At 38.7% G+C, this 14,942-nt stretch overlaps 1 protein-coding gene across 2 annotated transcripts; it reads left to right on the top strand.

Annotated features, from left to right (window-relative positions):
• The first annotated feature begins 2,478 nt into the window (after positions 1-2,478).
• Positions 2,479-14,799, top strand: erich3 (glutamate-rich 3). 2 transcript variants are annotated; one of them, XM_051116968.1, is made up of 14 exons: positions 2,479-2,635; positions 3,758-3,851; positions 4,122-4,247; positions 4,519-4,590; positions 4,687-4,815; positions 6,678-6,845; positions 6,997-7,194; positions 7,297-7,474; positions 7,701-7,887; positions 8,772-8,983; positions 9,170-9,343; positions 9,431-9,814; positions 10,977-11,108; positions 11,330-14,799. In XM_051116968.1, exons 1-14 carry the CDS (start codon positions 2,616-2,618, stop codon positions 14,443-14,445), a joined length of 5,190 nt encoding a protein of 1,729 aa, XP_050972925.1. In that variant the 5' UTR covers positions 2,479-2,615; the 3' UTR covers positions 14,446-14,799. The 2 variants fall into 2 exon arrangements, with proteins under 2 accessions (XP_050972925.1, XP_050972926.1); XM_051116969.1 differs by lacking the exons at positions 10,977-11,108; positions 11,330-14,799 and having other exon boundaries at positions 9,431-10,868.
• The last annotated feature ends 143 nt before the right edge of the window (positions 14,800-14,942 follow it).

The following is a 14,942-nucleotide window of genomic DNA, read 5'->3' as shown; positions in this document are numbered from 1 at the left end:
TCAGTTTGACATTTTCCATAATTGGCATCTGTTTTCATTTTGTTTTCCATGGAAACTTTTTTTAATGCATTTAGTTTATATATATATATATATATAATTTATGCCATTGGACCTTGTGTGTTTTGGATTGAGGGTATCGTGAGCACTTCAGGACTACAGCGATCTCTGTCTGGCCAAATCAGAGAGCCTTGTAAAAATCTCTAATCAGGGAGTGATTGCCTTCTCCACAATCACAGCACAAATGTCCAATCTAACACTGATTGCACTTGCTGCCACACACAGCACACCCAAACACCACGACAATCCCACCAATGCCATCACACACACACACACACGCTGGGTTTCCATGTTTTATGGGCTTATTCCATAAGCGTGATGGTTTTTATACTGTACAAACTGTATTTTCTATCCCCTAACCCTACACCTAAATCATCCCTCACAGGAAACTTGCTGTTTGTAGATTAAAAAAAAATTCTGTATTATGTATAAGCTTATTTCCTCATGGGGACCAAAAAAATGTCCCCACAAGGACAAGGGTTTTGGATATTGCCATGTTTGTGGGGACATTTTTCTCCATAACGTAGGATACCTGAACCACACACACACGACTTACATTGTTCTTATACTGACCTATCCCCTGACCAAACCCCAACCCTAAACCTACCCCTCACAGAAAACCTGTTTGAATTGTTACACTTTCAGATTTAAACATCGTTTAGTATTTTTAATTTTTTATTATTATTATTTGAGAACCACAGGCCAGTCCTTACAATGTCAACATTTTTTACTATCCTTGTGGGGATATTTGGTCGTTTGGTCGTAATGATCGTAGATGTTTTGAGAGTAGGCAGTGCAATATTCAGGCTATATACACATTAGGATGGAGTGAAAATTATTATTTTAAAAATAATAATAACCTACAGAAGCCTACAGAAAAAGGCTAGCAAGGCTTTTGAGTACACAGAGGGAGCGTCCGTCCGTTTTCGTGGCGTGGAAGACGGAAAAGCCTCAAGGTCAGATCGTCTTTAAGCGTTAAAGTTAATAACGCGAGATGTGGCGCAAAGACAGAGATAAATAAATTGCATTGTAGTAAATTGTTCAATAAGAATGTGTCGTTTTTTAGAATAAATATGTGACCCTGGACCACAAAACCAGTCATAAGTAGCACGGGTATATTTGTAGCAATAGCCAACAATAAATTGTATGGGTCAAAATGATCGATTTTTCTTTTATGCCAAAAATCATTAGGATATTAATTCCCTGGTGAAAAAAACAGCATATGCTGGTAGGTATGTTTTAATGCTCGAATGCTGGTTAGGTATGTTTTAATGCTGGTTTAAGCTGGTCCTTGACCAGCAACATGACCAGCATAAACCAGCAAAGGACCAGCTTAAACCAGCATCAAAACCTACCTACCAGCATATGCTGTTTTTTTCACCAGGGATTTTAGGATATTAAAGTAAAGCCTATGCATTTCTAAAAACTTCATTTGGACACCTTTAAATGCGATTTTCTTAATATTTTTGCACTCTCGGATAACAGATTTCATATAGTTGTATCTCAGCCATATATTTTCCTATCCTAATTGACTGTATTGACTGTATTGAAAGCTTATTTATTCAGCTTTCAGGTGATGTATAAATCTGAATGACTGGTTTTGTGGTCCATGGTCACAAATCATATGTTGCAGGTGTAATAACAGTGAAAATTTTGTTATTTATATGTTATTCTACTATTTTTTGTCAAGCGACGAGATAATTAGAAAAATAATTTCTGCTTATAAAATTGTCACACACACATAACCATACACAGTATACGGCGTGTACTGAAATGCTTTTTATGACTCTTTGTACATATAGTAAAACTAACATATAGGAAAGAACATGGAAATAAAAAAGAATATGGGAATGAAGGGAACATAGGAAAAAAGCTTAAAGCTTAATTTGCTTTTCTTTACTTAGGCTGCGTTTTATTTCTCGATTCCTTCGACAAATTAACGTATTTATGTTACCAAGAATTAAATTCTAAAATATTGGAGATCTGGCTGCGTTGATATTCTGATGATTTCTTTATCACTATTAGGATATGGACGGACAATCCCCAGTGAAAACACTAGAGGGCGTTAATGTACAGCTTTAAAGCTTGCTGTAACCTGACCTACAATAATCTTCACGAAATAAACCGAATTCACATTTGGGCCTAATAAATAATCAAAACCATAACATTTCACAAAAGTGATATGTTATTTAGACAATACATTACATTTTATTTTTTTCCACTGTTCAGCTTTTCCATATCAGTCTAGTAAGCTCTGTATTTATTCACATGACGGATATGTAAAAAACTGACTATAAGACTTATTAATATGAACTGAAGTATTATAATGTAGAACGAATAAAAATAAACCCGAAAGAATGCGGAGTCTTAAGGGCATCGTCACGTGATGCACCATGGCAACGCTGGCTGTCATCAGTTCCGCGCGAGGAAAGGTGTTGAGTATTCAGAGCCGGGCAGACAGATACACACATAGTTTTAATGTCCTCTGGATTAAAGAAAGCTCTCCTATTATCGCTTGATTGCCTGAATCATATCAAAGATCACTGCGCAGCGACAAAATGAGTCATCTGAACCCAGGGTGAGTAACCAAGCTAGACCAAGTTGCAGTGCTGACTGAAATGTACTTTAAAATGCTCACTAACTACTGTCCTGTCTTAAACTGCTAGCCGCATTACAAAGCAATATGCATAATAATTATACTTTTTCAGCTTTATTTTGATGTCATGACACTAAGTGACAAAAAGCTCTTGTTACTGTGGAGATGTGACAACAGAAAGAGATCAACCACTCCTTAATGCACAGGAGATATTGTTCAGGCATGACTTAAGTGGATGTTATTTATTTGTTAAACATACTTAACATCGCTAGCTGTCGAATTAAATATCTCTGAATTGATAAATAAGACAAAAATGAAATATATGTAAGTGCAATTAGAATTATTCCATATGTTTAGACTGTCCAAAACAGACATGATGCTTTATTTCTGAACAATTTTAGAGAGAGACATGAATTCAAAGGGGGGCCATGGGTTAAGTGTGCTATCCATCCACACTCAATTCCAATAGAAACCAGACACCGGTAATGGTATCTACTTGGCCTGAGGATTGGTGTACAGGTTGTGTTGTCTTCTTTACAAACGCTGAGGGAAATCAAATCTGTATCGGAAAAAGCCAGGCAGACAAACAGTCGAGCATTTCCAAGACTACACTTGACACAGATGTAGAGTGTTCACCTCAAGCTGAAATCCTTGGCACTGGTGGCCTTGAGGATCACTGAATCATTCCATCAGTCTGGTCAGGCACGTCTTTACATTACAAGTCCATCATGCCTGGGATGAGATATATGAATGTTTTTAAAGGCACAGTTTACCTAAAAATGAAAATTCTGTCATTGTTTACTCACCCTCATGTCGTTCCAAACCCATAAGACCTATGTTCATCTCTCGAAACACAAATAAAGATATTATGAATGAAAGAGCTTTCTAACCCTGCTTAGACAGCAACGCAACTGACATGTTCAAGGCTTAGAAAGGTAGTAAGGACATTGTTAAAATAGTCCATGTGACATCAGTAGTTCAACTTTAATTTTAAGAAGCTATGAGAATAGTTTTTTGTGCACAAAGAAAACAAAAATAACAACTTTGACGCGTTCACGAAGAGTACCATGCAATACAGTGTTGATAATATTTTTGTCCATGTAGTCTTATTTCAGCTTACAACAGCTTAACTGACAAACATCTGACTGGATACTTCAACAATGCCAGAATACGAAGACATCTTCAGAAAGTTGGACTGGTATGTGCAAATTTATGATAGTCAATCTAGAAAATGATGTTATGATTATTCATTGCGATCAACCTAGAGTTTAGATCATTCCTCGAAGTTTCAATATTTACAAACTAACGTACGTTGATCTCAGCGAATGTTATGTCATACGTTTTAGAAAGTAATTAGTATTCCCATAATAATCGCTTTAAATAACCAGTTAAAAGATGAAAGGAAAGGCACTTTATTTTATACAAGATCAGATGCATCAGTCATTAAATGCAGGTGCATGTGCTTCAGATCACTCGGAGCGGCCGGATTGTTCCCGATAAGGAGTACAAGCACAAGCTGATCCAGCGAGCGCATCAGAGACATGTGAGGGAGTGTCTGGCTCAAGCCATTTTTCACAAGGTGCTAGACATGGAGGTGAGAGCATTATACAGTCCACAGGTGCTTTATCAGAAGCTCTATTATCCTAGACCATTATATACTGTCAAAAAGATATTCTCACATAATCTGATTTTTACAGTATAAAAGGCAGTATTTATATAAAAAAAAACAATCACAAGTAGTTTAAATTAATCAATTATATATATATTTTTCAAATAATTAAATAAAATTTATAAAATCATGTTTTAAAGCAAAAAAAATGTTTTCTGTATATTTTCTATATTTCGCTTTTTCACTGTTTATTCAGCGCGTTCATCAAACAGAGATCAAGAGAAAACTTGAGGAATTTGCACGGAGGGAACGAATCCACAAAATGAAGGTTTGTCATTTTTACAGAACTCCTTTCAGACTCAAACCAGCCTTGGAGACATGATAAAGTAAATTTTGTGATTTAACCTTTTGGATTTTATGTTAGGCTGAGCGCACCAAGAGATATGAGGATGAACCAATGCTAATGCTGTCACCTCGGCCACCTACAAGGCCAAAGAATACACACGCACGCCATTGTGGGCCAGAGGGAGAACATTCAGAGTCAACAGAATCTGTGAGTGGCCTATTTAAGTGTATAATGGGTAATCACAATTAGTAGGCCACCCCTCTGTAATAAAATGTGCTTTAGTGCTGTATTATAAATGACTGTTTTCCTAGTGATGATCGGTCAGTACATTTTCTGCAACTTATGAAAATAAAAAGATTATGAATTTTATATCAGCTTAGATAGTTACCCAGCGAGTCTTAATGGTTGCTAAATTGCAGATTCAGATCACTGTTTGCTCATCAGGCTCTGACGTTTAACAGAAGGTGAAATGAAGTATTGTTTTTGTTCCAATCATGGATGTTTGCCTGTTGACGTTTTAGGTGCCTGGAGAGTTACTGCTCCAGCAAACTGATGACACATGAGCTTTATTGTTTGCTCTGGTTTCTCTAGATGTGTTTTGTAAAGCCACATGTTAAGATTATAACTTTATTAGTTTAAAATCTGCTTAAAAATTTAAGTAGTTTTAACTTCAAGGTGATTCGACTTGACTTTAAGTAATATTTTATAGTTACTGGCTATAAAGGTTAGTGTATACATAACTCCTTTTGTTTACTGCACAAGTGTTACATTAGTAGGACATATCTTATAGGAGAAGTTCACTTCCAGAATGAACATTTCCTGATAATTTACTCCACCTCCCCCGCTAAAGTAATCCAAGATGTTCATGTCTTTCTTTCTTTAGTCAAAAAGTAATTAAGGTTTTTGAGAAAACATTCTGGGATTTTTCTCCATATAGTGGACTTCAATGGTGGTCAACAGATTGAAGGTCCACATTGCAGTTTCAGTGCAGCTTTAAAGGGCTCTAAATGATCCCAGCAGAGGAATAAGTGTCTTATCCAGTGCAACAATCAGTCATTTTCTAAAAAATAATACAAATTTATATACTTTTTAATCACAAATGCTCGTCTTGCACTAGGTCGAAGTACCGACCCAGTGTTCACAAAGAAAACGTGCAAAAAAAGTCAAATGTCCGTTACAAAAAAAGATAAAACAACAATGCAGGATGATTTTGAAGTTGTAGGAGAAAATGAGATGAAGTTATTTGCCGTTTCCTACCTATTTGAACCAAAGTACACAGATGAAGAACTAATCATGCATGACTTTTCCAATGTGATTACACAAGTGCAAAATGAGTATTTGTGGTTAAAAAGTAAAAATGACAGATCGTTTCGCTAGATAAGACCCTCATTCCTTGACTGGGATCATCTTGCGTAGCCAGACCTTCAGACTGACGGCAGAAGGTCTGGGAGCCTTGGGTGCTTTGAATGGCCAAGGCCCACCCAAGAGGCCATGTGACTGACAGGTAAAGCAACCAATCACGTTTTGTTTTGTGCAACGTCATGTTTAGGGGGCGTGGAAATTTTGCCACAATAACAGACCGTAAATAACAGCTGTAAACAAGACCGCTTTCTTCTCTTGTGAGTAGGTTTCGCTCCACAGCATTTTTGCTTCCATGCAGAACGATAATGAATCTGACATGCATCTCCCAGAAAACCTGTATAATCTAACCAATCCGATGACGACTTTGAAACTTCCGAAGTGTTTCCAGCTAAGTGTGCCGTATGAATCAGACATTCAACCAGTGGTCTGTGGGCGTCATGTCTGAGGCTGAGACTAGGGATCATGTAGTACCCTTTAAAGCCGCATTGAAACTGCTGTTTGGACCTTCAAGCCGTTGGCTACCATTGAAGTCCACTACATGGAGAAAGATTCTGGAATGTTTATCTCAAAAACCTTAATTTTTTTGTGACTGAAAAAAGAAAGACATGAACATCCTGGAGAACATGGGGGTGAATAAATTATCAGGAAGTGAACTACTCCTTTAAGCACATATAATTAGCATATCTAAAATTGTCTTATTCCTGTAGCCGAGTTCCTCAAGGCCAAACACGGCTCCAGGGAAGATGCAGAGGCCTGTTCGACTCAAGCCCCTGAACAGCAACAGTGCCACGGCCTCTCTGAAGAGAAGCTCCCCTCGACACAAACCCCGCGACCGAGACTCCTCCAATGACACCGACCAGCCCCTCAATTATACGGTAAAACTGTCCTGAGGTCCTAATACTTGCACCTAATACTAACCCATCATCACGGCTCACTTACAAACCACACACTCAAACATCTATTATTACTAATTTTCATACTGCTCTGCTAAAGTGTTGAAAATCTACGTTTTGTGTTGTTTTATAGCTGGACAGAGACGCCATGAAACATTTGACCACGACAGACTTCTCTAGCACTGTCTCGCCCTATCGTCTTCCTGTCATTAACAACTATGTGACCCCTGTGCCGCCCCTCACAAAGAAGAAAGAGAGAGGACCGAGAGCGAACGGCACACTCAGGGGTCGAAAGTTAAGACCCACTACGGCACCAACAGCTGCTACAGAGGTCAGTATGTTTAAGTTGCTTACAGTATTCAGGGATCTGAAGGTTGACAAACCCTTTAAAATAAAAATCTTCACTTACATATATTCTGCTATTCCTCTGTAGCCGTCTTCTCTCCAGAGGACATCAGCCCAGAGTAAAGTGTTAGTAAGCATGGTGTACTTTGGGAAGAGTGTTCACCTGTCTCATGATCTGATGGACCTCAGAGATGAGGTGAAGGTCTTCCAGCAGCACTGTGGAGGAGAGAATCTGTGTGTCTACAAAGGGAAGCTGAGAGAGGGAGGTCAGTGTAGGTCTCTGTACACCTGTGCTTTGTATTGATATCTTAAGAACACCATGAAATGAGTTACACTATTGATCTGAGAGCTTTTTGATAATAAGTGGTTCCTACCTGGCAGTGCTGCATATATTAGAATATATTATGCATATGTGATTCTCCTCTTTGATTATAAGACACACTCATCAAAAGCAAATAAAAATTAAGTTTTTTCGCTTACCCTCACTTGTAGAAGTGTTCCAGTTTGTGTCAAGACGTCACCAAGGATTTCCATTCAGTCTTACGTTCTTCCTGAATGGCCTGCAAGTGGATCGCCTCAGCTCCTGCTGTGAGTTCAAACACAGGAAAGGAGCTCGGCTCGGAGGCAGACACGGACACTTTGGATTTTGCGGTGTGGAGGGAGCCTCTCCGTGCTACAAGTAATTCAAATATATTTCAATATATATACATTTCAATATATACCAATCTTTTTTGAGAATTTTTAGTGTTTTTTAAAGAAACTTCTCTTCTGCTCACCAAGAAAATCCAAAATACTATTAAAATAATAAAATACTATTTAAAATAACAGCTTTTTGTTTGAAAGCATCATAACTCCAGTCTTCAGTGTCACACGATCCTTCAGAAATCATTCTAATATGCTGATTTGCTGTTCAAGAAACATTATTATTATCAATATTTAAAACAGTTGAGTATATAAAAAGCTAACATTATACACTATACCATTCAAAAGCTTGGAGTCAGTATTTTTTTTTGAGAAAGAAATAATAGAAATTAATACTTTTATTTAGCAAAGTGATGATAAAGACATTTATAATGTTATGAATGATTTCTATTTCAGATAAGTGCTGTTCTTTTAAACTTTCTATTCATCAAAGAATCCTGAAAAAAAACTACTCAGCTGTTTTCAACATAATAATAATAAATGAATTTTGAGCAGCAAATTAGAATATTAGAATGATTTCTGAAGGATCATGTGACTGGAGTAATGATGGTTAGAATTCAGCCTTGAAAATCACAGGAATAAATGACATTTTAAAATATATTCAAATAGAAAACAAGTATTTGAAATTGTAACAATATTTCAGAATTGTACTGTTTTTGTTGTACTTTGAATCAAATAAATGGCTTGCAGGCTTGGTTAGCAGAAGAGACTTTAAAAATTGACTAAAATCATTAAAAATCATTTTAAAAACTGTTAGTGTGGTAGCATTATTTCAGCCACAACATTTATCATTCATTATTGGCTTTGGCCATTGGCCACTTGTCAAGATGCATTATGGTTTTGTATGATGTAATTCTTCAGGTGTATTATTGCCATGGGCTTGGACAAAAAACCCACCCCTCCTCAAAAAAGAGTGAAAGAAGAGCTGCCAACCTCTAAATCCCCTGATGCTAAGGAGACCACATATGTAGATGAAGATGTAGAAACACAGTCTAATGCAGAGCCTGACACGCCTCGGGAAATGGAGACAGAATCTAATGGAAAAACAACAGGACAGAAAAAGACCAAAGATGGTACAAATTTAGTCTTTAAGTCTTTAAAGGATTAGTTCACCCAAAACTTCTGTCATTAATTACTCACCCTCATGTCGTTCCAAACCTGTAAGACTTTCATTCATCTTTGGAACACAAATGAAGATATTTTTTGATGAAATCCGAGAGCTTTCTGACCCTCCACATTTATGCTTTCCTAACATATAGACTATGAGGAAGACTTTGAGGCAGATGATGAAGGGCCGGTTGAAGATGGTGATGAAGTAGAGGAAAATCCATCTTCTGCTACCAATGGGGGAGAAAAAGAAACTGAGAGCAGGGATGAAAATGACATAAATGAAGAGAAAAGCAACTCTGACAGTGATGATGCCAATATGTCTAGTAAGTATTACTTTATTGTCACGCTTCTCAGTAACATGTCAACATAGTAAACACTTAAAACACACAGATTATGTCTTCTTTCTTCAGAGGTCAAAAGGTCACCATCTGTCTCATCTGGTCGAACATCCAGTTTGTCCAGCAGTGACAACGACAATAGTGAAAGAGAAATTGTGGAGGACACCAAAGAAGTCACCGCTGCTGATGTTCCAGAGGAGAGCTTACAAGCAGAGGAAGTTCTCACCCCAGCTGAGACCAAACCGGAGGAGACAGAGGCCACAGAGTCCAGCGATGTTACATTGCCTCAAGCTGCAGCAGAAGACTCTGGGACACAGGATAGTCCAATGGATGGCGCGGAGAAGAGCGACCTCGAAATGTCAGAAGACACAGACAAGAAAGACGGAACTGAAGGTGAGCAATCTGGGGAGGATGCCAAACCTGAAGATAAGCCACAAGAAAATGAGCCGGAGAGAGGTGAGTGCCTGCATGAAATCTAGTGCTGTGTTCCTGTCATGTTCTGAGCTTTTGTGTTTATTCATGATGGCTTTTACAACATCGGAACTGGAGTGTCTGTTTTTTGCTATTCACAAATAAACTATGTTTGATTGCTGCAAGATAAGCAGGGTTTAGTTACACAGCATTTTTAATTAAAGCTGAAGCGTCATTTGTCGGATGTTAAAATACTTTCTTATTTTCCAGCTTAATAAGCAGACATCTGTTTTTACATTTCTATTTCGTGTCGCTGCAGGCACAGAAATGACACATTTCAGCTTTAACTAATTAGCATATTTTATTAGCCTGATATTATGTGAAATACCTTCATCTGAGGAAAGGATGATATGTTTTTTGCAAGTACATGACCTTACTAATTACTCGAGTTCTGATTGTGTTAAAAGCATAACATGTTACACTCCTCTCTGTGTAATTGTCAAGGCCACTGAGAGCCCAGTTTGTTTAACTCTAGGTGGTCTTGGTCATTGTATTGATTGGTTTGTCAACAAATATGCTTTTGAAAGCATGTTACTTGTGTTTCCTTAAGCATACTGCTCTGTATAAACTTGACTTTCACAATTCCTGAAGAATGATTAGACTTATTTTTGAGCTACTTATATTTCAAAATATGACAAGTGCACTGCAAAACAATCTACAAACTGTAGTATGCATTACGTGTTGGCTGGATTTGCCGATTTAATTACTGGGAATACAGAGCAGTGTTTTTTATTTGTGATTTTGTGTTGAGTTCTGATTTCAATGTGTTTGAATTAATGTGCATATAAACATTTTTTATTTGTTCTTTGTTACACATGATTAACTACACTGTTTGGCTTAATTGGTACATTTCAAGTGTGTAAAATCCATGTGTATTCTCATCAGAGATGGTTATGCATCCTTTTTGGACAGCTGTCCTGTGTGAAAGGATTTAAGTGATTGTTCGCTGCATGCTGTGTTCCCAATCAAAGTGTTTGCTGTGCTTGTGGTAACATTTTTGTTTCATTGCTTCTCTGTTTTGTTTAAAATATTAAATTCATCCCACTAATTTTGTGACTGTTATTCATTTAGTTAATTCACTTTCAAGTTAACATTAACGTGTTATGGATGTCATATGTCTGTCTCATTCCCCCGTGACTGTAAACAGCCAAGTCAATGCAGGAGAAGTTGGCTGAGGCTATTTTGAAGGAATCTCAATGTAGTTCAGAGCCAGAGTTTAGTGATACAAGCACAGAGGAAGATGAAAGGGCCTCAGTGAAGACCCAACAGGATGGCCAAGGTAAAAAAGACGTTGTCTTTTGAACACGCAGTCTACAGATCATATAACGCTCAATGGCAAATGACTTTTGCACTAGATAGCACAAGTAAAGCTACATTTTTTTACACAACACAAGTATTTTCTGCAGTGCTCAGACAAAAAAAAACATTGACAGTTTTGTGTTTGTAAAAGTGCATAAATATGAAATTGTTTAATAATACTGTAAATGCTCACTTTTACAGGAGCCGAAATGGCTGAGATCACTTTGCCACAACCATCAAATACACAGGATGATGTTCTAGATGAAAGGGTGCATGATGATGTTGAGATGAGTCAGAATATAGAAGAAACAAATGCACAGGAACCTCATTTTCACACAGAAGAAGAAATACAACAAATAGATGAGTTTCAGGAAAAAGTAGAAAGTTTAGACATGGAGGAAAAGCAGACAGAAGAACAAAGTGCGAGGACAAATGAGGTTGAACAACCAGATAAAACTGAGGAAGTAAAAACTGAAACTGAGGAGGGACAGGAGAAAGTTATGGATGTGGACAATACACATGAGGTTAATACAGAGTCTAAAGAAGACAAAGAATCATTAGTACAAGAACCAGAGACACATGATGAAGTGCTGGACACTGGAAATACAGAAACTGAGGATACAGATATGGAGGGAGAGGGCACGGCATCTCAGAAAGAGAATGGTACAGAAACAGGTGCAGTTGACACTGAGAGGCAGCGAGACGCTGATGACGCAGATCAGAACATAGAGAGGAGGAGCGATGGACAGATAGACAGAGATGAAAGAGACGACCTAGTAGATGGGGCTGAGGATGATAGGTCAACTGGGGACATGGTACAGGAGACAGATGGCAAGGTGGATGATGGGGGCTCTGCCGGGATGGTGGAAGATGGAGAAGAATCTAGTGAAGACAAGGCAGAGGAGGAAGCTACAGAAAAGGTAGAGGTTGAGGACAGAGGTGAAAATTTGGGAACAGAGGAAGCAGAGAAACCTGGGGATGAAGACACCCAGGATGGTGAGAAGGAAAATGAGGATAGCCATAATTTAAATGCAGAAGGTAAAGAAAATGAGGACAGTACAGAAAAAGGTGAAAATAGTGTGAATGATGAGGTTGGGAATAGACCAAATGAGTCAGAGGGTGGTCAAGATGTGAGGACAGAGGGTAATGAAAAAGAAGATGATGAACAGAATGAAACAGAAGATGCAGAACAGGTTAGAGACAAACTTAGTGTTGAGCTAGAGGAAGAAGGGCAAGAGAAACCAAACAGCGAGGAAGATGTTGGAGGAGAAACCAAAGAAGTGAAAGACGAAACAATGGAAGATGGGGCTCAGAAAGAGGAAGAAGACGACGCAGAGGAGGAGGACAAGACGATAGATGAGATGGCAGAGGGAACAGATGGAAATTTGGTAGAGAATGAGTTAGAAACAGGTGAGAAGTTGGTAGAAGAGTCAGAGAAAGAGGTGACAGATGTGAACAAAATTAGTGAGAATACATTAGAGGCAGGGGATGGAAAAGAAAAGGCCCAAAAACTAGAAGTCAACTCTGAGGACCAAAATGAGGAGTCTGTTTCACAGGAAGAACAAAATGAAATAGGTTCCAGGGGGGCGCCCAATGATGAAACAGAGGCCAGTACCAAGGAAGAAGTGGATGAACCTGCTGGGGTGAATAATGATCTGCTGGATAGTAACATAGATGCTGAAAATGGAGAGAGACAAGATGTCGGTCTTGAGGAGGCTGAGAAGGTAGAAGAACATCTTCAAGAGGAAACGCAAGGCAAATCAGAGGGTGAGACAACTGGTGATAGGACGGAAGATGTTGTAGATGATAACGAAAAGCCAGAAACTAATGAAGAAGAAGAAAAAGGTGATGATAATGTGCAAGAGATTGAAAACAAATCAGATGCTGAACTTGTTCCCTTAGAAAGAGAGTCTGAGTTGGGTGATGAACATGAGGACCAAGCTAGTGATAATCAAAAAGCAGACAAGGAGGATGACAAGGAAGAGGTTGATAAAGAATCAGAAACATCTGCAACAACGTTCATAGAAAATGTAACCTCTCAGATAACCCAGGAGATGGTCAATAAGGATACAGAAAATGACATTGTCTCGGCAGAAGAACCAGAGTCAGAACTGAAAGGTACTGACAATGAACTAAGAAGTGGAGATGCTCCTGAAGTAATGGATGGTGATCCAGTGGAACCTTTGGAGAGGAAAGGGAATTCTGTAAATAATGATGGTGGCTCATCAGTTTCTCATTCACTGAAATCACAGCCTGTGGAGAACGTCAAGAGAGGGCTCAAAGGTCCAGCTCTGAGCATTGATTCAGAAGATCTGGCCATTCATTCAGCAGCTTTAACTAAAGCAGTTGGGGTGGATCTAGTAAGCAACTGGATTAACATACACCAAGAATCAAGGTATTTTCAGACTTTCATCGAGCCTCTTGAAGAAGAGGGTCTCATCTCGGAAGAATCTGAGGAAAGGCTAAATGGTGAAGTATTAAAAACTACAGACACACCAACAAGCACTGTTATTGAGGGCCTTGATGAAACTGCAACTCCTGTAAGGAAAAATCTTGATGAGAACACAGAGTCTGTAGTTGAAAGCTTGAAATCAGAGACTAAACTTGAGGGCATTGAAGCAGATGCTCATAGTAATCACTCTAAAGACAGCATACACACCTCAACCAAAGAGGAAAGAGTCCAGGAGGATGGAGATACTAAAGGTTCTTTGGCCACTTGGTCAAGACAGAGTAATGACGAACAAACCAATCAAAAAGACACTGCTGGACAGGAAACTTCAATGTCAGATGATGTCATAAACCTAGCAGCAACATCTGAAGACATTGAAGAGAGAGCACCATCTGATACTGAACATCAGGACGTACCTTCTAATGTTGACCTGAATGCAGAAGAGTCTGAAAGAAGTAATCAACAAAACATGACTGATGAAACCACACATTTATCCCAAACAGAGGAAGCAAGTAACAAAGAGACTCAGGAGAGTTCAGAACACAATTTGCAACTTGAACCTGTATCTCAAACGGAGTGTATCGAGCCTCAGAGTCCGACAATCACAGTAATTACAGACCTCACAATCATCAATAAATCGGAAAACGGGAGCCAGGATGATACCGCAAGTGTAGACTTTCATTCCAGACAGTCGGATGGAACCAGGAACGTGGATGGAAACAGGAAAACGAAAGTAATCGATGATCATTTCAAACAGACTCTCAGCAGCAGAGACACTTTAAGCACTTTCTCATTGGACGACTCAAGGTTTTTTGGGCCCGCAGGATATCCGAGATTAACGACTGCTCACACGGAGAACAGTTATTAGTGCAATAGTAAATCCTTCGGCTAACCCAGGGGTGTCCAGTCCTTCTCCTGTCCTGCTGAGTTTAGGTCCAACACCAATTAAAAATATCTGAAAAAGGATTAACAGAACTTCCAGACAAGTGTTTTGGGGCAAACTCAGAACTAAACACTGCAAGACATCGTCCTTCCAGGAGCAGGATTGGACACCCCTGCCTCAACCCATATTATTGGGTTTAAAATAACGGCACTTGCTTTTCCTTATCAGAGACCCATAGTGAGTCCTGTGCGCTTGGTAGGGAAGCTATCAACAGCCCACTGAAAATAGACACCGTAGGACTCACGCAGCACAAATAATTTAATTATTCATGATGCAGAGCCCTCCACTTGGTCAGGCTGAACTAGCAGTATACCAACATACTTTAGACACTTCAGAACTTCACTAAGAACTTTCTTCTGTGTTCCTTATTAGTATCCAGAACACTTAAATGTGCAGATGCACAGTGTGATGTGAATGACATG

The sequence above is a fragment of the Labeo rohita genome, chromosome 8 (assembly GCF_022985175.1).
Source record: "Labeo rohita strain BAU-BD-2019 chromosome 8, IGBB_LRoh.1.0, whole genome shotgun sequence".
NCBI classification, from domain to species: domain Eukaryota; kingdom Metazoa; phylum Chordata; class Actinopteri; order Cypriniformes; family Cyprinidae; genus Labeo; species Labeo rohita.
The sequence above is the reverse complement of the archived record's forward strand: the minus strand, read 5'-3'. Positions and strand labels throughout refer to the sequence as shown.